The 22,891-nt window shown below is 48.5% G+C and overlaps 1 protein-coding gene across 5 annotated transcripts in view; it reads left to right on the top strand.

Annotated features, from left to right (window-relative positions):
• The window catches only part of ITPR1 (inositol 1,4,5-trisphosphate receptor type 1), a 160,342-nt gene that overhangs the window by 91,560 nt on the left and 45,891 nt on the right, over positions 1-22,891 (top strand). For 3 of the 5 annotated variants that reach the window (XM_088171226.1, XM_088171224.1, XM_088171228.1), the window contains 4 exons: positions 8,047-8,082; positions 9,575-9,625; positions 13,396-13,528; positions 14,118-14,308. In XM_088171226.1, the coding sequence (XP_088027352.1) occupies positions 8,047-8,082; positions 9,575-9,625; positions 13,396-13,528; positions 14,118-14,308 (411 nt within the window). The remainder of the gene's footprint in view (positions 1-8,046; positions 8,083-9,574; positions 9,626-13,395; positions 13,529-14,117; positions 14,309-22,891) is intronic. The other 2 variants (XM_088171225.1, XM_088171227.1) reach the window with 2 other exon arrangements.

Below are 22,891 nucleotides of genomic sequence, written 5' to 3'. Positions count from 1 at the left end.
CAGTTGGCCTGGAGAGTGTTTTCTGTTCAGGGGGGGCTTTTAGGGCTGGAGTTGAAGGTCCCTTCCCTAAGAAATGGGTTTCCCATCACTCCTTTGAGCCCAGAGTCTGATTTTGACCTGAAAAAAAAAAAAAAATTCTTGTTGCACAAGTTCATTTACTGCCCTGCCCATCACCTCTGAGCTGTGCTGGAATGAGCTCTCAGGTGTCTCCAAGCTCCACACACACACACTTCTGGCATTACAGAATTTCTCTGCTGTCTTTCTCTGGGTTTTTTTTGTTAATAAACCCAGGTTTTTTTCCCCCCTCTTACCTGAGACATACACACAGCAGCCTGCTCTGGTTTCCAGAAGTTAACCTGTAGCAGAGAAACATTTCCATCAGGCCAGGTCCTTTGGATGATGTGCTGCTGCAGCTTCCCAGAGCAGCACGTGTGTATGGGTATAATTTGAGCTTGGAGAAACTTCAGAGAGAAAGTTGAATTGTTTAATTGCAAATTAAGTCATAATGTGAAACTTTCCCCTTTGGTTTCTGGCTGTGATGTGCTGTCTTTGCCTGCAGTAAATCAGCCAGAGCGTGCAGAGCAATTTAGGATTTGGTCTGGAGGCTGCAAAGGAGGAATTTTATTGCTCCTTAAATGGAGCAAGTGCATGGAAGGAGCAGGTGTGTGTCTAACCATCAGCACCGAGCACTGGATGCATAGGAAAAGGGATCCAGGTGGAGTTGGAACCACTGGCAAGCCTCAGAAATCCTGGGGTTTTCTGTTTTCCTTTTTTTTGCCCTTGTCGGCTCTGGAAACTGTAAACATTTTGGGCAAAAAAATATAGAAATCTCCATTATTAGTTAACTTGCTGTTCTGCCAAAACCGTGCACCATTTATTTGTTTTGATCAGTTGAAATGTTCCTTATTCCTTCGGAGGAAACTCCACTGAAGTAACTGTTGGTGGCACGATTTGATGGTGGCTTTTTAATGTAGGTTGAGTTATCCTGGTTGTGTCCTGCAAGGTAATCCCAGCGAGCAGTGGGTCCAAAAAACCAAGGATATTAAAAATGCCAGGAGATCCATGTGCTTGTTAGTGAAAGTTGTGATGGAAAGTTATGACAGACCCTCTTTAACATTGTTGTGAGTGAAGAAGGGAGTGTGCTTTGGGTGAATAATGCTGGATTTCACCCAATGGTAGGAAATCCCCTGAGCGTGAGGTTGGCACCAGCCCTGCACAATTTTGGGCTGAGCTGAGGGATTTTGGGTGCTGGAGGAGCAGAGTGGAAGGGAACATCAGAGATGATGCTGCTGTCCTAACTCACACTTCTGTTGAGGGTTTTTGTGTAATTCCCTTGGGGTTGGAAAGGAGGGATGGGGAGGAGCTGCAGTTTTGCAGAAGTGATGCAGCATTGATAGAAAACCCGAACCATGGAGAGCTGGGAGCTGTGTCACAGCACCATGGTTGTGTTGGATCTCTCCTGGTCCTGGGGAGCTGTGTGCTCAGAGCTTGGCCTTGGGCTGTGCTGGGGCTGCTCTCTGCCTCTCCTGCAGCAGGGGTGGGAGCAGGAGCTGGAGATCTCAGCAGGGTGTGTTTGACATTGGCTCTGTGCAGGTGTCTCAGGTGATAAAGCCAAAACCCCGAGGTGGGGCAGTGTCCTTAAAAGCCCTTGGGCTGAGTCTCTGTTGGTGATCTCCTTCCTAGGCTGGAGCTGCTCTAATCCTGTTCCTGATGGAGCTGCTGTCTCAGGGAAGAGCTTCAGGGCCGAGGTGAATTCTTCCCGAGTGCCACCAAGTGTGAATCTTCACACAACAGCGAGAGCTAAACCCTGCTTGTAATTAGACACAACAGCTTAATGTGCTGTTAATTCAATCCTCAACCCACTGAGAGGTGCAGGCGTGATGCAAATGCAGATTTCCTGGTGCTGCATGCTGAGCTGCACCGTGGGCTCCCTGTGCTCCAGCCCGGCTCCCTCCCTCCCTCCCTCCCTGCTGGGACACTGGCAAAGGACATTCCTGTCCATCCTCCCAGCCAGAGCTGGCATTTGGGGACACCATGGCCCAGTTTCCACCTGCAGTGCGAGTCCTGGGTGTTAAAACACACCAATCCTGGAGACACCACGGATGTTTGATGGGCTGCCAGGCAGGGCTCCGGTGGTGCTGACCTGCAGGTGGCACGCTCAGGATGCCGATGGCGCTGGGAGATGGCCTACTTTGCCTCTTTTTTATTTTTTTATATTCCTTTTTCCCCTCCCAGCCACATTGCAGTGAGCTGTTCCGCTGGGCACCTGCCAACATTCAGGCAGCAGTTACATAAGAAGAGCTTTTTTTCCTGGAATTTAGGCCCTGCTGCTGATGTGTGACCTTCAGCAGTAATTGCCAATAAAGGCGGTGGGGATGTTTACAGCACCGGGGCTGGCCCGCAGCCTGTGCCGGTAGCCAGGGCTGGGCTGCTGCTTCCCCAGGCTCATCCCACACCACTGCAGCTTGATTTCATTTTCCAGGGTGAAATGGGGGTGCTCTGCTTCCCCCCAACCTTGATTCCACACCACTGCAGCTCTGTTTAGTGAAATGTGTGAAATCGGGGTGCTCTGCTTCCCCAGGCTCATCCCACACCACTGCAGCTTTATTTCATTTTCCAGTATGAAATGGGGGTGCTCTGCTTCCCCCCAAGTCTGATCCCACACCACTGCAGCTTTATTTCATTTCCAGGGTGAAATCGGGGTGCTCTGGTTCCCCAGGCTCATCCCATACCACTGCAGCTTTATTTTACTTTCCAGTATGAAATGGGGGTGCTCTGCTTCCCCCCAAGTTTGATCCCACACCATTGCAGCATTATTTCATTCCCAAGGTGAAATGGGGGTGCTCTGCTTCCCCCCAAGTTTGATCCCACACCACTGCACCTTTATTTCATTTCCAGGGTGAAATCGGGGTGCTCTTCTCCTTCCCCCCAACCCTCAGGGCTCGGGTATGGCACCCAACCAAACCCAGCACGGAGTTTCCACTGTAGTTATTTAGGTATTTTTTAGGATTGTGTTGGTGTTTTATCTGTTTTTTCGGTAGTGACACTTCTGTATACATCTGATACATCTACAGGCAGCTCTATCCAGTAAAATGCACTTGCAGACCCACTCAGTAGAGTTTAGGTCTGGGTTTTTTTCACCTCTTTGTATTAGTCTTGAGGTTTCCAGTAGGTGAAAAGGGAAGTGAAAATCCTGGTTCAAAGGGGTTGCCTGAATTAACCTTCTCACTGCTCTTTATCTATGATAAACTAAAATTCCAATGGCTAAGGTGCAAAATGCATGCTGTTTTATGCATTTTTGATGGGAGTTAGGAAATGTATTAACCTCTTCAGAGCTGGAAAGCTGCACTTGGGAATTATTTTCCTTGCAGAAAGCTTACTCTGCAGTCATTTCTCTTGTGTATTTTGCACTTAGACAGTGCTTCACTTGTTATGTCTCTAGCAGAGGAAATGCAGGCGCTCATAAATTTTTGTGGGCTGCCTTATTTTTTTTTCCCCTTGAGAAATCCTGCAATCTTTGGACTGGTTTTTTGGGGTTTTTTTTTTTTGTTTCTTTCTTTTTTTTTTTTTTAACACAGACTGGAATTGGTGAGCTCCTTGGAAAAGGAGACTGGAATATTTCTTACAGCTACTTGTCACAAAAAAAATAGTTATACTATCTTACTGGTTAATTAAAACTGCTGCTGTAAAATGTGTTGGGAAGGTGGTTCTTGTTGTATTCAGTCCTGCAAGATTGAGGATTTAAAGAGGAGGAAGTGGTTGCACTCCCACTGAAGGGCAGAGACTGAGGTCTCCAGCTCCTGGAAAGTCCCTGCCCAAGTTAAAACATGATTTCTCCACTGAGAACTCTGGAAAGGGAGGGAAGGCATTCCCCATGGCAGATCCTGGTGACCTTTGAGTGCAGGCACTGGCAGCCCCTGTGCCAGGTGTGTCACCTCCTTGGCTGGCCCTGCACATTCCCTGAGTGAGGGAGGGTGTTCAGCCCTGTCCCTGCCCTGGCTGTGTGACAAAGCCAGGGCTGGGAGCTGCCCCCAAAATCCCACCAGTGCCTTCTGGGGGAGCTGTGCCCTCCTGCTGCTGCCTGATTTAGGCAGGTCTGAGATCCTCCATCCCTGAAAATGTCTCTACAGGGGGGATGTAACGTGGGAAGTTTGTCAAAGCAGTTCAGTGCTCCTGGGTCCCAGTTATTCCCCCCTGCCCTGAAACTTCTCCATAACAAGTCAAATGCTTGTTTGACAAACACCTACAGATCATCTGCAGGGGCTAGAAATTTCCTATCCAAATTTCTCCTCAGCTCCACAAGGTAACAGTGTTGGCTTTACAAAGGGGACTTGGCAAGGAAGCTGCACAGAGTTTTGTGGTATTTTTAAAGAGTTATGAAGGACAGCAACATAATTTGTGCTCTAGTCTGTTGCTGTGAATCAGACAAGGTGATGCTTTTGCTGTGTGCCTTTCAAGGAAGAGCTGATGGTATTTCAGAGGGAAAAGCAGAGGAGTTCAGAGAAGGGAGGAAAAAGTGGAAAGGGAGTTACAGAACTCCATCTGAACAGCCATTCCCACTGGAATTCCAGCTGCTACTGGACATGGCAATGCAGGAGCTGAGGCAGAGGCTTCAGAGTAACATTTATCTGAGATCTTCACTCCAGTTCCTCACATCTAGCTGTACAACCTGGCTATCAAAAGCTTAATGTGCTATTTGGCTGACTCTGCAGTTGCGTTTTTCCCTTTTTATTTCCTCCTCTCTGCCAAATGTCTCCCCTTGCCACCCCAGTAATGAGATGCCATATGCATGGAGTTGGGTCAGTTCCTGAATTCACAGATTTTGGGAGCAGAAGGGACCTCAGAGTGATTGAACCTGACTTCCTGCACAGCCCAGGGCATCCTGCTCCTCACCATTGTGTGTCCACAGAGCCAAATCCATGGAGTTTGGCTCAGCTTCCTCAGAGTGCTCAGTGCAGAGCTCGAGGACCTCCCAGGACAGCAGAGAGAGATGTTTGGAGAAGGAGCTGAAGGAATTGTGTGGAGGTTTGGGAAATGTCATCAGTTCAGCAGGCTGAGGTTTGTCACCTCTCAGTCCTTTGAACTCCAGGGCAGCCTGAAGTGTAGATTTGTGATTGGAATTGTGCTGGTTTGTCTGTTGATTTGTCAAAATTCCAAAGTCTGGTGAGGCTGAAGAGAAAAGGACCAGTTTTTTCAGTGTGTGTTTGTGTGGTTCACACAAATGTGAGTTTTCTGATCAGATTATTTCCCTCTCATTTATTTACAATGTGAGATGTTTTCCAGCCTGTTTTGTTGAAGCCACTCTCTGGAGCAGCCCCAGTCTGAACTGGAATCTCCACCAGCCTTTTAAATGCGTTTCAAACCTTTTCACTGCTCAGTGATCTGGGTGTTCACTGCATAGTTGGGTAAAAAAAAGTGGAGAAAAGCAATTCCGATGCTTCAAACTTGAATGAAAATATTTCTACTTTTCCACTCTATCACAGCAGTAGTTTGAGTTTTCTGTAAGGAAGGATTAGACAACTTTCATTGGGATTGTTATTTTGAAAGGAAATGAGAATATAACTTTGAAGAATTCCTCCAAAACATAAAGGACAAGGATGGAAAAGCTCGTCTGTATCTCAGAATTGAGATGTAATGAATTCCCCCTGGAGCTGTGACGTGCTCTGGTGGTTTCTGGGGGGGATAGATCCACTCTGGAGTCAGACAGTCCCTTCTGGGAAGCACACGTGGCCTGTGCTGGGGAAATGGATGCTGGAGACACTCTGGTCACCAGAGGGTCAGGGATTGTGCATCTCCAGTCATGGCTCACGGGGAGTGGTTTATTGGCCAGCCTGGGGGGAGTGCAAACTTCAAAGGAACAGAAGGTTTTGCTCAGCAAGTTGAAAGGAGCTTTCCTTAGTGCTTGTAAAAAGCACAGATGTTGGACTCTGACCCGGCCACCCGCTGGGTTCCAGTTTGGAAGCTGTGTCCTGCCAATCAGCCGGCTGTGTTTGGTGTTCCACAAACCTCCCCTGCCCCCCAGACCATCCCTTTCTTACAGCTGGAGAGCTGCAATAGATGGAGGCACAAGAAATCATGGAAAATTCCTCCTTTGGGCTGCTCTCCCACCCTGTTCAATCCTGGTGAAGCATAAGGTGATACTTTGCTGTTGCAGCACACAGGAGAGTGCAAAGTGTAGCACAGCAGCAAGAGCTCAATAATTCTTTGCTATTTGAACCCATCTTGAGCCAAAGAATAACAATTTCAGCATTGGGAGTTTCTATTCTTGCTGGAACATTGCTGAGGGCTGTGCTGCTGTGGATGATGCACGTGGGCATTGCCCAGGGCAGTGGTTTTGCTCCCAGGTCAGTGTGTGGGCCTGGCTCTGATGTGCTGTCTGTGCCACAGAGGGAAAGTGCAAGAATTTGGGAGCTGGAATTTGTAATTTTAACTTGGGAAAGGGCAAACTAATTTTATGCTGATTCTTCATCTGTGCTGCCAAATGTAAATGTATGTTTGGTTGAAATGGGGTCAAGGTATCAGCCCAGGAATCCCAGGATGGTTTGGGATGGGAGGGACCTTAAAGCCCATCCAGTGCCACCCCTGCCATGGCAGGGACACCTCCCACTGTCCCAGGCTGCTCAGAGCTCCATCCAGCACAGCCTTGGGCACTTGAAGGGATGGAAAATCATCCCGTTTCTCTGGGAAACCTCTACCAGTGCCTAGAAGGAATCTTTTGTTTGGAACCCTGAGTGCAGCAGTCATGTCCACTTGACCTGTCAGCTCCAGCCTCCCCTCCCCAGGAGGAAGGGACCTCATTTCCCCTGCAGGGGAACAGGCTCAGTTTCCTTGCTGCTGTTGGCTCCTGGGGAAGGCAGGGATGTTTCCTGTGCCCCAGGCAGGTTGTGCAGGCAGGACAATGTGCCCAGCCTGCCGTGACCTGTCCCAGGTCCAGCCTGGAGCAGGGCAGGGACGCTGTGTTCCTCTGCTTCCTGTGCACTTGTGCTGCTCTGGGTTCCATCCTCCCTGCTTCCATTTGGCCAGACAAGGGGCTCGCATGCTTGAGACGTGTCCAGGAGCCCTGACAATGCAAGGAAGCCACTTCCAAAGGCCGTGGGAGCTGGCCAGGAGCAAAGTCCCTGAGGAGGAGAATGGAGAAGTGTCTTTTTCCTGGCCAAGGAGCACCACAGGGGAAGCACTCGCTCCTGGGAATTGGAGTTTTGTTATTCCTGCTGCTGATCTCTGGCCTCCCTCTCCCTTTGCTGGGCACTCCTCAGGCTGCAGCAGCTCCTGGGTTGTTCTCCCAGTCTGTGCTCTGTCTGTCCCAGTGGCCTCTGGACTGACAATGCCTGGCTCAGGTTGGGGTTACAGAAATGTGAGAGTGTTATTTCCTGCTGTCTGCTCCTGAGAGGTTACAGAAATTTCCCCACAATTAAGTCAGTAGTTGAGTTTGAATGTTCAACTCTCTGTTGTGTGTCTGTGGTTGACTAGATAAAAGTTACTTGTCTTCATCTGTATCAGTTTAAGACGTGCATTTTAAATTTGAAAAGCTGACACCATTCAGGCCCTTATTTCATTGCTCCTGTTTGGTGCTGTGTTATGTATCTTTTATCTTGAGAAAAGCACGTTTATAGATGAGAATCCACAGAATACATTTTTTTCAGCTAACATTACAAGGCTGCTAACTTTGTGATGTGTAGCCCTGGCTTCTTCCTCCTCCCCACTGGGATGGATGTGCAGCATTCCAGTGACAGATCCTGGGGAGGTGTGGTCCCCAAAAGTGCTCTGCAACTACATTTTTTTTTTTTTTTTTGCTTGTGCCTCCGAGCTCATGCAAAGCAGTTTGGGATGTTCAAAGGATACCTGTGAAATTTGCCAAACGTGGCCCTTTCAGGAGCAGGGTGGGAGGGCATAGACAATAATTACAGCTATAATTCCTTTGTGATGATTCAGCTGAAGTCAAGTGCTTTGCCAGCTCCCTTCCCCTCACTGTTGACCACTGGATTGCTGTTGGGATGAAAGATTCTGGAGGAATAACTAATTTTTCTGCATTTTACTTTCAACTAGCTGCCGCAAGCCCCAGAAACGGAGAGCCCTGTAGAGGTGTGTCAGCCACCTATATTTGTACAGCACACAAATATTGGTGTTTTCAGTAGTCCTAGTGGAGTGTCTTGTTGGTAAAAACCCCTGTGAAATGTGTGTTCCTGCCTGGTGTTAGACAGTGGAAATAAGTAGATTTGTTAAAGTGCCTTAATCCAATAGAGCATCAGTGTAGTAGTCTGAAAATATATTAAAAAATTGTAAACTAATCCTAAGCTGTTCCTTTCAGCCATTTCTTTTATTCTTTAAGGGTGGCAATGGGAAAAGTCTCCTCTCAAATTTTCCTGCATTGGCACAATGAGATTTCATTTTGGCTCCTAATGCAGAATTTGGTTTTCCCTTTGCCTCACATACTTAAAAAACTTCAATACTTTAAGGAAAGGGAGGTGTCTGAAGTTCTTAGTGGAAGGTTCATAACTCCAGAGCAATTGGTGTCCCATTTAAAATGCCCCAGTGGACAAGCTCAGGGTCACTGCACACTGTCAAGGTCACTGGTTCTGTGGGAATTGGATATGTGGAAACGTGTCCTTTATGTGCATAAAGCAGATTATTTGCCAAAAAAAGAAGGCAGGAAAATTTGTCAAATCTTAAATTCCATTAAAATTCATGGGACATCCAGACATGACATTGGTAGATTGTAGAACAGGGTGCCAAATCAGTGCAAATCTAAATGAAGCAACATGGAAGTCTAAATCTGGGAGAGTGTTGATTCTCTGAGCTGTGAAATTTATAAATGTGAGATCATGTAGAAAAAGAAATGTTTGTGATGGTTTAGGCGTTTGTATTTGTAACTTTTGTGGAATAATGTTTAAATGTAACCTGAAACTCTGAGTGGCCATCAAATGGATTTGAGATGCCTGGGAGATGGCTCCTGGTTTCTGATGGGTCCCCGTGTAGAGCCATTATTCTACACCTTCTCAGATGCTTTGAAGCAGCAAAACCCCAATGTGCTTCAGCTTTGCAAAGTGCAAGCTGCATTCCTGGAAACGAATATCTAAAGTGAGAGATGTGATTTGGAAACGTGCCCGTGCCAAGGGGCTCTGTTCAGTGACTCCCCTGTGCCACCCTGGCCACTGAAGGGAGCCCCCCAGGCTGCTCCAGAAGCCCTCCCCAGTCTCAAAGGAGTTTCAGCGATGTGTTGGAGTCCCTCACCCCCAGAGTGTGTGTCCAGTGGGCTGGGGGGCTGTTCCTGTGTGTCTGTGCATGGGCATGCGTGGGCTGAGCCCCCCAAAAACCCCGTGTGTGTGACCCCAGACAGATGTTGTGTTTGCTGGAAGGCCAGCCCTGCTGGCACCACCACTGCATGCCAGGGGGGTGTGGGAGGGTGGCAGAGCAGAGGGGCCAGGGCTGGCAGAGGGCAGGGCTCCTGTTCTGATGGCTTGTCAGTCCATCTCCCTCATCCAGCTGTGGCTTCCCCAGTATTCCCCACGAGTGCCCAGATGTTGGTCTCTCTTGAGTGTTGTTCTGCTTTAAAATGAACTTTCTGCACGCACAGCAGGAGCTTGATCAAACTCTACCACAGAGGCAACTGGAGGATCATAGAAGGGTATGTACAGCAGTCAAGCACGTTCAGAACTCATCTCCCCCTTTCCCTTTTGAACAGTGAAGCTGAAGTCATGTAAGAAACTTCTGTGGTTAAATGCTGGCTGTTGGGCTCTTGGAAAATGTGAAAAATGAGCCATCTTTACAGAGTGAGGTGATGGAACCCCTTCTCTGGGGTTACATGGAAGGGACGAGTGCTTGGCTGCTCTGAATTCGTCTCAGGTCCTGCTCTGGTCCATTCTCAGTGTCCAAAAACTCCCCGTGGGTGCTGGTCCCTCCCTTGTGAAGTGACATTCAGCTAGAGGAGCTGGCTGCTCTGGCCACACCTCCCCTCTGTAACAGCCAAGCTGCAAAATCAGCATCATTGCTCCTTCCATTTCTTGTGCCCTTGCAGCTGGGAACACAACAGCAGCAACTTAAAAAGCTTCACTCTAAAATATTAAAGAGGCTCTGTTTTAAATCTTCTAACAGGTTTCTGGTATCACTCAGAGTTGTGTGTTGTACCTGCATTGCTGACACATGTAGAGTGATGTTTGTGTGACTTACTCTTACTTTACCTGGTGTGAATGCAGATGAAACTGGACGCTGTTGGGTTTTTTCCTAGGTACCATATTTGATTTTTCTGGTTACTGCCAAACATCTGATATTTGTTTGCACACTGCCCTCGTCCAAGTGGTGCACACTACTAACAGGATGGTTAAAGAACTGTTCTGGAGCCAAGCATTGCAGCTGAATTAATTAGAACATGTCTTAAATACCACTTATTTCTTCTCCCTTCTGCTTTGATCACATACTCAGATTTTGTTAGCTGGTACCAGGATCTGGGTTTGGATAAATTTGTAGGAACCCAAGCTTTTCTTCCCAGTTAGAGTTTGAAATGCTGGAGACTGTGCATTGCCAGACCTGGATCAGCACACTCTGACTAGAAACAACTGCTTGATACTTGTTCCTGCTGTATTTTCTGGTGATTTGTCTTGTTTTGGATACACAACACCTACAGACACCACAGGTGCCTGTCCTTGTCAGGTTTCCACTCACCCCAACTCTTTTGACCATAGAGTAGAAGTCACCTCCTGCTCCTCAAGGGGCCAGAAGGAGAATTTGGGGGCAGCTCCAAGAGCTTTAGTTGCCCTCCTGAATTCAGGCAATGCGGAGTTTTCTGAGCACTGTTCTCAAGGCTGGATGTGTGTTATCTTTGTAGTAAGTATAAAAATCTCTGGTTTAAATGCCAGTGGACACTGTGGCTGCCAGTTGGTCCAACAGAGGAGGAAAAAGGTGATGTGAGAGCTCCCTTGTAGCCATTTTGTGTCCTAGGGTCCACCTGGGTGTCAGGTTGCCTTTCTAATCAGTGTACACGTACAAGGAAGATGTAGTTCAGGGTTTTTTTGTCTGGCTTGGCCTTGTTCTGTCATGTAGCCTCCTTTACCTGCCAGACTGGGAGCAGGGAGGTGGGTAAAGCACTGCCTCATGCACTAAACACTCTGATGTCCCTGTCAGTCCCAGGAGCTCCTCCAGGACAGGATTTACTGGAGCTCCTGAGCTGTCTCTTGCCTCTCCCACGTGTTCACTCTTTGGCCCAAGCAGTGATGAGGAGCATATGCCCCTTGGAGAAGTGCTCATCTCCTTCTACTGTTGCTTGCACAGGAGTTTTCCTTTTTTCCCTGTTGTTTGGGGGCTTTTGGAAGCAGCTGGTTGGAACACTGACTTAGTGTTTATTTTACATCCTGTTCCCTGACATTTGCTCCCTCCCCATCTGATCCCATAAAATGCAGCTCCCGTGCTGCAGCTTTCACTCTGGTAATCCACAGGAGCCATTTCTAAGCTGCAGGATTGTGGTGACAGGGTGGCAGTGGGAGGGAGCCCTGACTTGAGCCCCAGCCCTGTGGGGAGGGCAGGGATCCCTCACCAGCTCAGGCATGTGTTGGGCTTCTCCCTGTGGAAGGGATTTCTGAAATTTGCTACAGAACTTGATTATATTTTTTGTCTTTTTTCTTTTGGGGTATAAGGATCTCTTGAAGTGACCTTTGTGAGTGCTAGCTGTGTATAAAATCAGTGGGACTGAAGCAGGGCTGGAATTATGTACAAACCAATTAATGCACGTTTATGTTGCTCCATTTACTCACTTGTGTTTTAAAGGACTCCCGTGAAAGTTTAAAAAGTGAGACTTCACTTTTGTGGCAGCTAATGTATTAAATGACATCTTGACTCTATAGTCAGACAAGCAATTTCATTTGAAATACAACTGAAAATCAGTGGCTCACTGACCAGCACATGTTTTGTGAATGGATTTGAAGAGAAGATGCTTTCTTTCATTGGACATATTTTTAATGTAAAATTATGTTTGGCTAGATCGTTTTTTTTTTAAAATACTGTTATTTATTTTCTGAATCCCCAGAAAACCCTCCCCTCTGCAGCACTGTCCTGGGATGGTGCTGCTGTAACCACGCTGCCATTAACAGGGCAGGAGCTCCCGGTGACAATAATCCCCAGTTCTCCTTTGTGCACAAAGACCTGACAAAAATCCCTTAATCCCCGTGCTGTGCTCATGTGCTGGCAGAGCCGCCAGCTTTGTCCAGCTCCCCAAATTCCTGGGAATTCCTGTGAAGGCTGAGGTGGCAGCAGTGGGGTGAGGTTCCCCCTGGAGGTTTTGGTCTCTGCTGGCTCACGCTGGAGCTCCAGGATTTGGGGTTATGTGAGGACCTGCCCTGTGCAGTGCCCTGAGCTGGCATGGCAGGGCTGGCATGACTGGGGCAGCTGCCAGCAGGGAACAGAGAGCTGGGATCCAGCGGGATCACTCAGCTTTCATCTGCAACAGGGAACAGAGAGCTGGGATCCAGTGGGATCACTCAGCTTTCATCTGTAACAGGGAACAGAGAGCTGGGATCCAGTGGGATCACTCAGCTTTCATCTGCAACAGGGAGCAAAGAGCTGGGATCCAGCGGGATCACTCAGCTTTCATCTGCAACAGGGAGCAAAGAGCTGGGATCCAGCGGGATCACTCGGATTTCATCTGCAACAGGGAACAGAGAGCTGGGATCCAGCAGGATCACTCAGCTTTCATCTGCAACAGGGAACAGAGAGCTGGGATCCAGTGGGATCACTCGGCTTTCATCTGCAACAGGGAGCAAAGAGCTGGGATCCAGTGGGATCACTCAGCTTTCATCTACAATAGGGAGCAAAGAGCTGGGATCCAGTGGGATCACTCGGATTTTGGCTGCAGCAGGGAACAGAGACAGGATCACTTGGCTTTCAGCTGCTTTCCCTTGGCAGCCAGTGGATCCCATTAGCTGCTGGTGGAGGGACAGCAGAGCCCAGCCCTGCATGGTTGGTGGCATGGTAAAATAGGTGAGATGTCATGAGATTAAATTGTTCTTTAAAACCATTTCTTATGTTTCTCTAATCCACCTCTTGCTTTTGTGTTGGTGCTGTACAGATGCAACTCCTTTGCCTTTAAGACCAAGACAATAGAACTTAATTAAAACAAAACTCTCAGAAAACTAAATCTGTCTAGAAAGCTTTACACAAAACCTGACCTGCAGCTGTCTCTGTGCTGCATGGAGGAACCCATAACCTCATTGAGCCCCATGAGACCCCTCCAGTGTCCCAGCCTGCCCCAGCACACCAGGAGCTGCTCGGTGGATTTTCCCAACTCTCCAGGGTTTTTCATTCCCCCGTCCCTCACCACAAGAAGGGCACTGGCCCTGCTGCCAGTGAACACGTGTGTTTGGCTCGTTCACGGAGCTCCCATCACGGTTTCCTTGTCTTTGCATGCAGGGCGAGGCCCTGAGGCAGGTTCTGGTGAGCCGCTACTACGGGACGGTGCGCGCGGCCGGGCGGCGCGAGAGCCTCACCGCCTTCGGCAACGGGCCCCTGTCCACGGGCAGCTCCAGCAAGGCTGGCCCTGCAGGTACGACAGCTCTGCTCATCACAAACCACACCTGAAATCGGCCTCTGTTCCCTCACTGCTTTGGCTGTGAACTCCCCCCCCCAAAATTTAAGGTGTCCTCGTGGGTGACTGCAGGTGAGAGCAAAACTTGCTCTCGGTGCTTTTCAGTGAGTGCCTCGATGTTTGTGGCGTTGCTTTGTCGCAATAAATAAATGGATACATGTACTTAGAATAAATGTACTTGGAAATCCTGATCAATTTAATATTTGCAGTAATAGCTAGGAAATGTGCCCATAAGGATGTCAGGTTATTAACCATTTCTGAAAGAAAACCATTTCGTGGTACTGCAGAGATTGTGGATGGGCAAAAATTCCATTTGAAGGCAGTTATCCAGTGAAGTTTATTTAATTTGAGGCCATTGCTAAAAAAGTCACTAATGGAATGGCAGAATGGGTTGGGTTGAAAGGGACCTTAAAATTCATCCTGTTCCACCCCCTGCCATGAGCACAGACACCTTCCACTGCCTCAGGTTGCTCCAAGCCCTGTCCAGCCTGGCCTTGCCCTCCCCATGGGACCAATGCCAACCTGTTTCTCATGGTCACCTTTACAGGAGGAAGCTCTGGGTCGAGCTCCATGAGCAGAGGGGAGATGAGCCTGGCAGATGTCCAGTGCCACCTGGATAAAGAAGGTGCTTCCAACCTGGTCATAGATCTCATCATGAATGCCACCAGTGACAGAGTCTTCCACGAGAGCATCCTGCTGGCCATTGCCCTGCTGGAAGGTGGGAACACCACGATACAGGTAGGGAAATGGAAAACTCCATCTTGAGACTGAGTGTGTTGGGAAGGGAAATGTTTTTATGAAATCCAGGAAATTGGAGAGGCTTAAGGAGGCGGGAGGGGAAATGATCTGAGTGATCTTTGACCTGTAATGAAGGGAAATATTAGTGTCTGCCATGCAAAAGTGAACTGATTAAATGTTTTTATGGGCGCTGGATACTTGAGGTGTTTTCCCAGGGCACTACAGAGGAATGTGTAATAAAAGAGCTTTGTAGGTAAGTTACTGACTGCTCTTACAAATAACTTAAGCAACTGCAGTGTGCTCAGAGACTTTTACAATGAGCTGTTAAATTTCAGATTGGAATTTGAAATAAGTGTATGGTAAACTCCAGACCACCACCATTCTCCAGCAATCTTACTGTTCTTCCTATCTGTGTTTTCCATAAGGATTAGAGTCCCCTGAAAGAAATTTGTCCCTGGTGAGGATTAATGAGCACACACCAGTGAGCTCTTACATTCTTCTAAATGGAAAGTAAAACCTTATTCCAGCAAAACTTGCTTACAAAGATGATTGAATCTGTGATAGCCTTCTTTGTTTGGCTCTGCACGTGTTGTGTTTGCAGTCTGTCTGTAGGGCTGAGTCCTGACCAGATCTAACTGATTGTTGTGGTTAAAACACACACAACATCCCTGCAGCAGCACCTCCTGTGTCCCTGCAAACTTCCCTTGAGAGAGCAGGGAATGTCTCTGGGCTCCTTCAGTCTGTCTCTGTAATCAGTACCCTCATTAATCCCCTGTGTATAAGCTCTGGAATGAAACTTCTTTGCAAAGGATAAAATGGGAATTGAGTGTTGAAAATCCTGTGTCACCTTAAACTGCAATGACAGGATTAACGTTCCTGGGGGACAGTCACTCCTTTAAATTTCCTGCTCTTCTCTAATGTAAAGGAAGCTGAGCTTTCATCTTTACAGCTCTCAGGGAGCCTCAGGTAACCTCACACTGTCATGCTTGAAGGAAAAACAAACTGCACCAGGCCGATGTGGAGAGATCCTTTGCTTGTGCTGGACCTCAGTGCTAAAAGATTGAGCAAAGTCACTTCCCACTGTGCACAAATCCGTGTTGGAAGCAGATTCCTTAGCTCACCCACTGAAAACCAACAGGAAAATCTGCAGTCCATCTCTAAAGACACCTTTTTGCCCAGAAGGGAGGTAGTTTAGTTTGCATTCGCTGTCTGTAACCGGGAGGCTGTGGAATAACCCTGCAGTCAGGAATGATGGATGGCTCTCAGGGCTCTCTTCTGCCCCACACCGTGCACTGCTGCCGGCCCCTGCAGCACTCCAGCCTCTCCAGATGTGCTTCCACAACCCAGAGTGGCTCTTTTCCATCCTTTCCCACTTAGGAAAACACCTTGGCAGGTGTTTATAGGACGTGCTCCGGGCAGGCAGCAGTGCCTGGGTGCGGGATGGGCTGGGAGGGGGCTCTGCTGCAGTGTGGGCTGCTTTTGAGTACACAATGTTTTAGGAACCAAATGACTTGTGATGCCTACAGCTAACGCTGGGAGCTCTGAGGGCTCGGACACACCCAGCAGCTCTTACTCATGCATGCAAAGCACGAAGGGATGTTATTGAAAATATCCCGTGGAGCTGTTGGGATGTGGATATTCCGTCCTACAGCACTCCATGCACTTTGTAGCAAAAAGCAAAAAAGGAGCATAATCAGTGCATTGATGTGTTCTGTGGCTTTTTGGTTAAACTCCTGGTGGTAGGGGGAGAGTTTTCTGGTGCCTTGCAGTGGCTCCAGCACGTGGGGGCCTGTGGGGCAGTGGCAGTGGGGAGCAGCACATCCTCAGCACTCCGAGCTCTCAGCAGGGCTTTAGAGAGCCAAGCCAGGAGAGCTCCAGTGGGGAAAACACCAACCACAAAGCTGAACTTCTGAGAGAACAGCTGGCTCCACGCTGGGAATCAAAGTGAAGGTGGAGGCTTGCTCTTCAGTAAAATCATTAATTCAGGACTGTATCTCCCAGGGTAATTGCTGAGTGATGTGATGGCCAAGTTAAACTGGTATCCTGAGACAGTGAACTCGTGTAATCAAGCTTTGCTGTCTCCACGTAGGAAGAATGGCTCACAGTGCAGAGGGCCCTGGGTGCAGCCCAGCTGTTCAGGAGAGCTGTGTGGGTACTTGCTAATCTGCAAAGCTGATGGGTTTTGTACTGCAGCCTTTGGCTATGACACAGTGAAGATTTACTGAGTGCACCAAAGTGGGGGTCTCCCCTTAGCAGGAATTCATTTTTACAAAACACCCTGCAAAATTTGGCTGCTTATGGAAATAAGGCACACTTGGGAAAATTAACCTGATACTTTCCTTGTGTTTTATCCCAGTCTTTCTCTAATGTTCTTTGGTGAGTTTTGCAGACTGGGTAGGTAGGGCTTGGCAGCCTCTGCAACCTGCAGAGTGGATTTTCTGCAGTTCTTCTGCAGTTTCCAGTAAGTGCCAGTGGAAGAGTCAGCCTCAGGACTAATAACTGTATTCATTTTGCATTAGATGCATTTGTCATTGGGAAAGTTAACCTAGCCAAACCAGCCAGCTTTGTCTTTGAGGTTCAACACAGTTTATCTTCATTTCACAATTTTTTTTTGTTTATTATTCACAGCTTTTGGTTGATAGTGTTCCAAACAAGTTTGTTCTGTGCTCAGTTTGAATAATTTCTGCTGAACTTCAATTGCCTCCATCTACAGGCCTTTGAGAATAGGAAAGTGGTGGGATTAGGGACAGGTTATGTAAAAAAGACTCTTTGGCAGCAAAGCCAGCAATGTGTCACCCCTGCATGGCATTTTCCTAACTCCAGGTTTTCACACGGGAAATTGATTCCGCCTGGAGTGCAGCAGAAGGTTTGTACCAACACACGGGAACTTGCACATGATGATTGTAATATGGTTAATAATGGGAGTTCCCGGGTAACTCCCATGAGCTTCAGTGGGAGAACAGATCCCCATGATGCTGGGAAGGGATAACTGCAATAGGTGTTGCTGTTTCATTAGGTACACACTGGGCCAGTATTCAGGGTAGGCAAAGTAGGTGGTTGCCAACTCCAGCAGAAAAGCAAATCTCAAAACGTTCCTTGTTGTAATTGGTAGGAGGGATTTTTGTTGCATTGTTAAGAAAATGAGTGTGGGGGAGAAGCAGGACAAGAGAAAAGGCTCCTGGTTCACCTCGGGAAGGAGGCTGGGCTGGTGCTGTGTGGCACCCTGAATCCCACGCTGCTCCGTGTTTTGCTGCAGGGGTGAATGTCAATGTGGCAAATGAGCTCTTCTGGGAAGGTCTTTGCCTGCTTCCAGCTCGCTGGGTGGAAATTTTCTGGGCTCTAGCTTCTGGAATTAACTTAGAAACAGTGTCAGGTTCTTAGGGAGCAGGATGGTGGTGACCTTGTGGTGGCTGTGCCTGGTGAGCTCGTCGCTCCGGCTCAGCAGGAGCCCTGGGTTTCAGTGGGAAGCCTGCCCTCATTTGCACAGACACAGAGCAGAGGTGGAAACACGGGGTCAGCACCAGACAACAAATTAACTTGACAAATGCTGCAACTCACTGAGCTGCAAATTACATCAACCCCTTTATTAATTTCTGTAACCCTGAGCATCCCCCTGGGGAGCGCTGGCTCAGCGGTTCTGAGCAGCCCTGGGGGTGCCCCACGCTCTGCTCCAGAGGGTGAGGGCTGAGCCTGCCCTGCTCCTGGGTGCCAGGGCCTGGCTGCTGTCCTGGGGCTGCCCTGGGCTCCCTTCTCCAGAGCAGGGAATGCTCTGCTGGGTGCTGATGCTCGGAGCTGCATCTCCTTGGGAAGGGATGAACACTCAGTCCCTTCCCACACTCCTGGCAGCATGGCCAGGCTTTCCTCTGGTACAGCCAGTGAGTGACAGTGCAGGAGATGGCTGAGGACTTGTCCTGCACTGCTCATCTCTCCTCTGCTAAATAAAAATTCCACGTGCAGTTACTCTGCCTCACCTCTGCTGAGTTTCGGGTTTCCTTGGTCGGTGGAAGTTAATGGCAAGTAAAGTCCCTTACATAACACCTCTCCATGGAGACTCTGCTCCTTTAATTAGGGATCTTCTCAAAAGTCAGCTTCCGTGACAAATTACCCACACGCACACGTTGGTGCTTTCAGCAGGGGAAGGTGAAGTGAGGTTGATGACACTGGTTGTTTCAGGCAGTTTTTAGGTGCTGCCCCGAGGTGACACAATGCACGTCTGCCACTTCAGAGAGTGGTGCCTCTGTTCCCTTTGTGCACTGCTGTCCCCTGGGTGGGCTGCAGTCACAGAGGATGGGGTGATGGGAGTTGGCACACAAGGAAAAGGTGGTGGTTTGTCAGGAAAGAAGTGGGATTTGTTCCTGGCTTTAAGGCACCTGAGCAGAGTTGCTGTTCTTGCACAGAGGATGATGATGGGATGTGCTGCACAGCCCCCTGCCCCAGCACCTGAGGACGAGGTGAGCACCAGGGGCCAGCCTGACTCGAGGCAGCACCGATGGACTGCAGAGCTGTGCCCCCATCACAGCATGGCAGGAGTGAATCAGTGCTGGATGGAATGTTGGCTTGGCACCCACGGGGTGTGTGAGGCTCCTTTGAGATGTGACAGTGCAAAAACCTTGTGCCTTTGAGCTGTTTGACCTTCCAGAGCTGTTGGTTGAGCATCCCCAGAGGATCCCTGTGCCCTCCCTTGAGTGCACCCTGGGGCTGGGGGCTGGCTGTGCTTTCCCTGGAGCAGGTACCATGGACACAGAAATTTCAGCAGCCAGCTTTTCATCAGTCAGGTTTGGTAGGAAATTCTGCCCTGAACTCACACAGCTCTCCCATCCCAACCCAGTCTGGCTCCATACTTGCACTCAGGTGACATTTCTCAGCATTTCCCCTCATGCATTGCCACCAGTGAGGGAACTCCACCAGGATGAGCTGTGGTCTCCTTTGGTGTGCCTCTGACTGTCCAGAGATGCTTGACAGCTGTCACATCATTGCAGGATTGATGCACAAAAGGAATTGAATCCAGAGCTATCCAGTTCTTTGTGTTTCTGGCACTTGGGGGACCCAGGGAAGCCCAGAGCTGGGGGCTACCAGCCATTGGTGCTGGTCAGCCACAGCCCTTGGGATTGAGAGAGCAGAGACTTCAAGATAAATTTATGTCCTTGAGCTCATTGTAGCATTGACTGTGAAATACTGTGACCAGAATGTCCTGTTTGGTTGCAGGAACACTTTGTTTCTTTCTTTATGTGGCTGCAACTGCCTTGCAAAATGAGGGGAAAACTCTGCAAAGCGTTACAGGAGTACTGATGGGGTAAAATGTAGGCTTAGTAATTCAATAGTGCTTTAATTTGCGGTTTGGACTTTTAAAATCAGATTTATTTCTTGCAAGATTTGCAGCAGTCCTAGATATCAGTGAGCACAGACAATTGTATGTAATGGCAAAGGCTGCAGAGGCAAGAATGTCTTTGGGTCAGGAAACTTCTGTAAATAGCACTTGAAAACTTTTGATCATTGATAATACAAGTCTTAAATTTTCTGTTTGTTTTTAACAGACAGAATTCTGTGATACAGGATGTTATATCTTTTTTTTACTTTGTTTTAATGATACCTGTTTAGGAAACCAATGCACAGCCAGCAAGCTCTTGGCACGTGTTAAACAATCACCTGCCTGTGTCTTTCACTGTTTTAATGTGTTTTTCCTCAAGGTGAAATACATCATATTTTCTTTGAAATCGAGTATGTTATGAACATGACATTTAAAAAAAGTTGGTAAGGACCTCCATCATTAACTGTGGGGAGAGATTTTGTCGTTTTCTGAAAGAGCCTTCTCCAAAAGGAAACCTTGTGCAAATCCTGACTCCTTGACAGTGCAGTTGGCTTCCAGAGAAGGCACAGGACCTGCAGCAGCCACGAGGAGCCTCTGTCCTGGTGCTCTGCTGCTCCACAGCTCATAAGGACACGGGGCTGCCAAGCCTGTAGGAGCACACCCCTCTTCTCCTCGTGTATTTTAATGTGTTTAGCACGGTGAAGTCTCAGTTGTTGGACACCACCATGTTCAAAACAAGCCAGCCCCTCTGATAATGCAGTGTGAGGAATCCTTCCTGCAGGGGAGATTCCATTTTCATCCAGGGCACTGGGATGCACAGGTGAGACTGGGGGTGGATGAGGTGAGATGGGAACGATACCACCTCGTCTTTCCCCCTGAGCTGCAGCTCCTGCTGCTTCCTGAGGTGTGTTTGGGCCATCAGTATTCCTGGAGCAGAACATCTTCCAGTCTTTTTTCCCAAAGGGAAATTTTCTGCTGGGTTCTGAGGTGCCCATCTGTGCAGTTGAGCAGTGTAGGTGGAAAAGGAGGAGAAGAGGCATTACCTCAGGGTTCAGCTGTGTCTTGGTGGCCTTGTGTTGTTCATGCTTGGGTGCCACCTCCTGTGTGGCAATCCCACTGGGATCCTGTTCCTGCAAGGAGCAGGGAGGTAAATCAGTAATTCCCCCAGTTCCTCTCCATGGGATGCAGGTCCAACATAAACTTTCAAGATGATCCCTAGCAGGATTAAAGTCCTCCCCGAGCAGGCAGAGGCAAAGCTATTCAGCAAAACAAGGTCATGCTGGCTTTTTTTTTTTTTTTTGGTAAGCACAGGAATCAACAAAGCTCTGTTATATAACTTCTATTTATATCCCACTTGCTCACTAGCTGCAGGCACACAAGAGTAGCTGAGAAGGGAATTTAATGAGCTCTCAGGGCTTGCTCACCTTCCAGAGCGGGTAGGAGCCAGCTTGTTTTTGAAGTGCGTCAGCAAATGAAACTGGTGGTGGGTGGGTGGTTTGGGTAGGTGGACTGACTTGTTGCTATGGTTTTCTTTAATTCCTCTGTCTCTCAAGGAGATCTTACACTTTTTTTTTTTTTTTTTTCTTTTGGGGAGTCTGCAGACTTCCTTGTTTCTCACACCTACACAGCACTTGTTGGTTTGGTAGGGAATGGGATCCATGCTCCTGCCATGGGATCCATGTTCCCATGATGGGATATGGGATCCATGCTCCTGCCCTGGGATATGGGATCCATGTTCCCATGATGGGATATGGGATCCATGTTCCCATGATGGGATATGGGATCCATGCTTCTGCCATGGGATCCATGTTCCCATGATGGGATATGGGATCCATGTTCCTGCCCTGGGCTATGGGATCCATGCTCCTGCCATGGCTGAGCTGAGTGACCCAGCACTGTGTGTTCCCACAGGGATGCAGGAGGATCCCAAATCAGCTCCGTGCTGGCAGCAGGGCAGACCCTGAGTCTCCAAGCTCCTGAGGCTGGCTGTGAGCCCAGACCCCACAGTGATGTTTGTGCCTGTTGTTCCCCCACTGTGCCTTCCACCAGTGTCACCTCATCCTTTCAGGGGCTCCTGCTGGCTCTGGAAGGGTGTGAGGGGCTCTGGATGAGATTTGTTCTTGATTGTTTCTGTGAAATGACTCGAAGTTGCATCCAGGTTCTGGGTGTTGCAGTAGAAGAACGTGTAGGATATGAGGGCTCTTCCTGGTCTGGTTGTGCTGCTGGCTGGGACAGGCAAGCAGTTCCACAGGTCAGGCCCTGTACACTCATCAGCCCCAAAAAACATTCCCCATAAGGTGGGCAGAACCCCCAGCAAAGAGCAGAGCTGTGCAGGGTGGAGAGTGGATGCCCATAGCAGGGAGAGTTTGTCTTATTTGTGGAAAACAGAGCTGGGAAGTCCTCCTTCTGCTTTCAGGACGAAGTTTATTTTACAGTTTGCAAAAAACACAGGCAATTGAGGTGTTCTGGCAGATTTTCCTTATGGGTTTATTTCAAACTGTGAAGTATGTTCAGTGTGAAATATTTCAGCTGCCATTTCCTTAAGCTATGCAAGACTAATGATATCCATCACTCATGCCCAAAGTGATGGATCTCCAGCGAGCCAGGACTTAAGAGAGATTTCAAGAGAGAGAGATTAGTGATATTTAAAATAAATAAACGAGGAGGGACCGAAAGCAGAGTTAGGTTGGAATTTTCTGCAGTGGAAACCCTCGCAATATGTTTAGGCAGAATGTAGAGGGCTGGCACTTGTGCTTAATTCAGTGCTTGTGTTAGTGCAGTTCCCCTTAAAATGTGGCTTGTTTGAAGTAGTCCAGCTCTAAGAACTCGTCTGGGGGTGGCAAACTCTTCCTGCAGAGATGAAGTAGCACACAAGTTTTGCATTAGTTCGTGCTGGCAGCCTGGCCGGATAACCCGAGCGAGCTGAGGTCCCTGCAGTGATTTCTCTCCAGTGTGGGAATAAAATGTCCTGAGTTGAAGCCAGATCACTGAGCTTTCTCCTCTTTCTGGAGGGACCTTCCTCTGCAATCTCTGGCTCGCCAGGGTCTCAGGGTATTTCTGTTCACTGGCATTAGAGAAATGGGGAGGGAGACGACAGCAGTTTGCTTTAATTAGTGAGGTGTTTGCTGAGACTTTGCTTCCCCTGATTCCTTGGTCATCAAGAGCTTGTTTTGCTGGGGAGTTCTAATTCTTGGGGATGTGCTGGAAGGTGTGGCAGGGCTGGGTGGCTGATGAAACAGCTCCATGGGCTGATGGCAACCTCGGAGTGGCTCCTG

This window comes from Sturnus vulgaris, chromosome 11 (genome assembly GCF_052056855.1).
Source record: "Sturnus vulgaris isolate bStuVul1 chromosome 11, bStuVul1.hap1, whole genome shotgun sequence".
NCBI lineage: Eukaryota > Metazoa > Chordata > Aves > Passeriformes > Sturnidae > Sturnus > Sturnus vulgaris.
The sequence above is the reverse complement of the archived record's forward strand: the minus strand, read 5'-3'. Positions and strand labels throughout refer to the sequence as shown.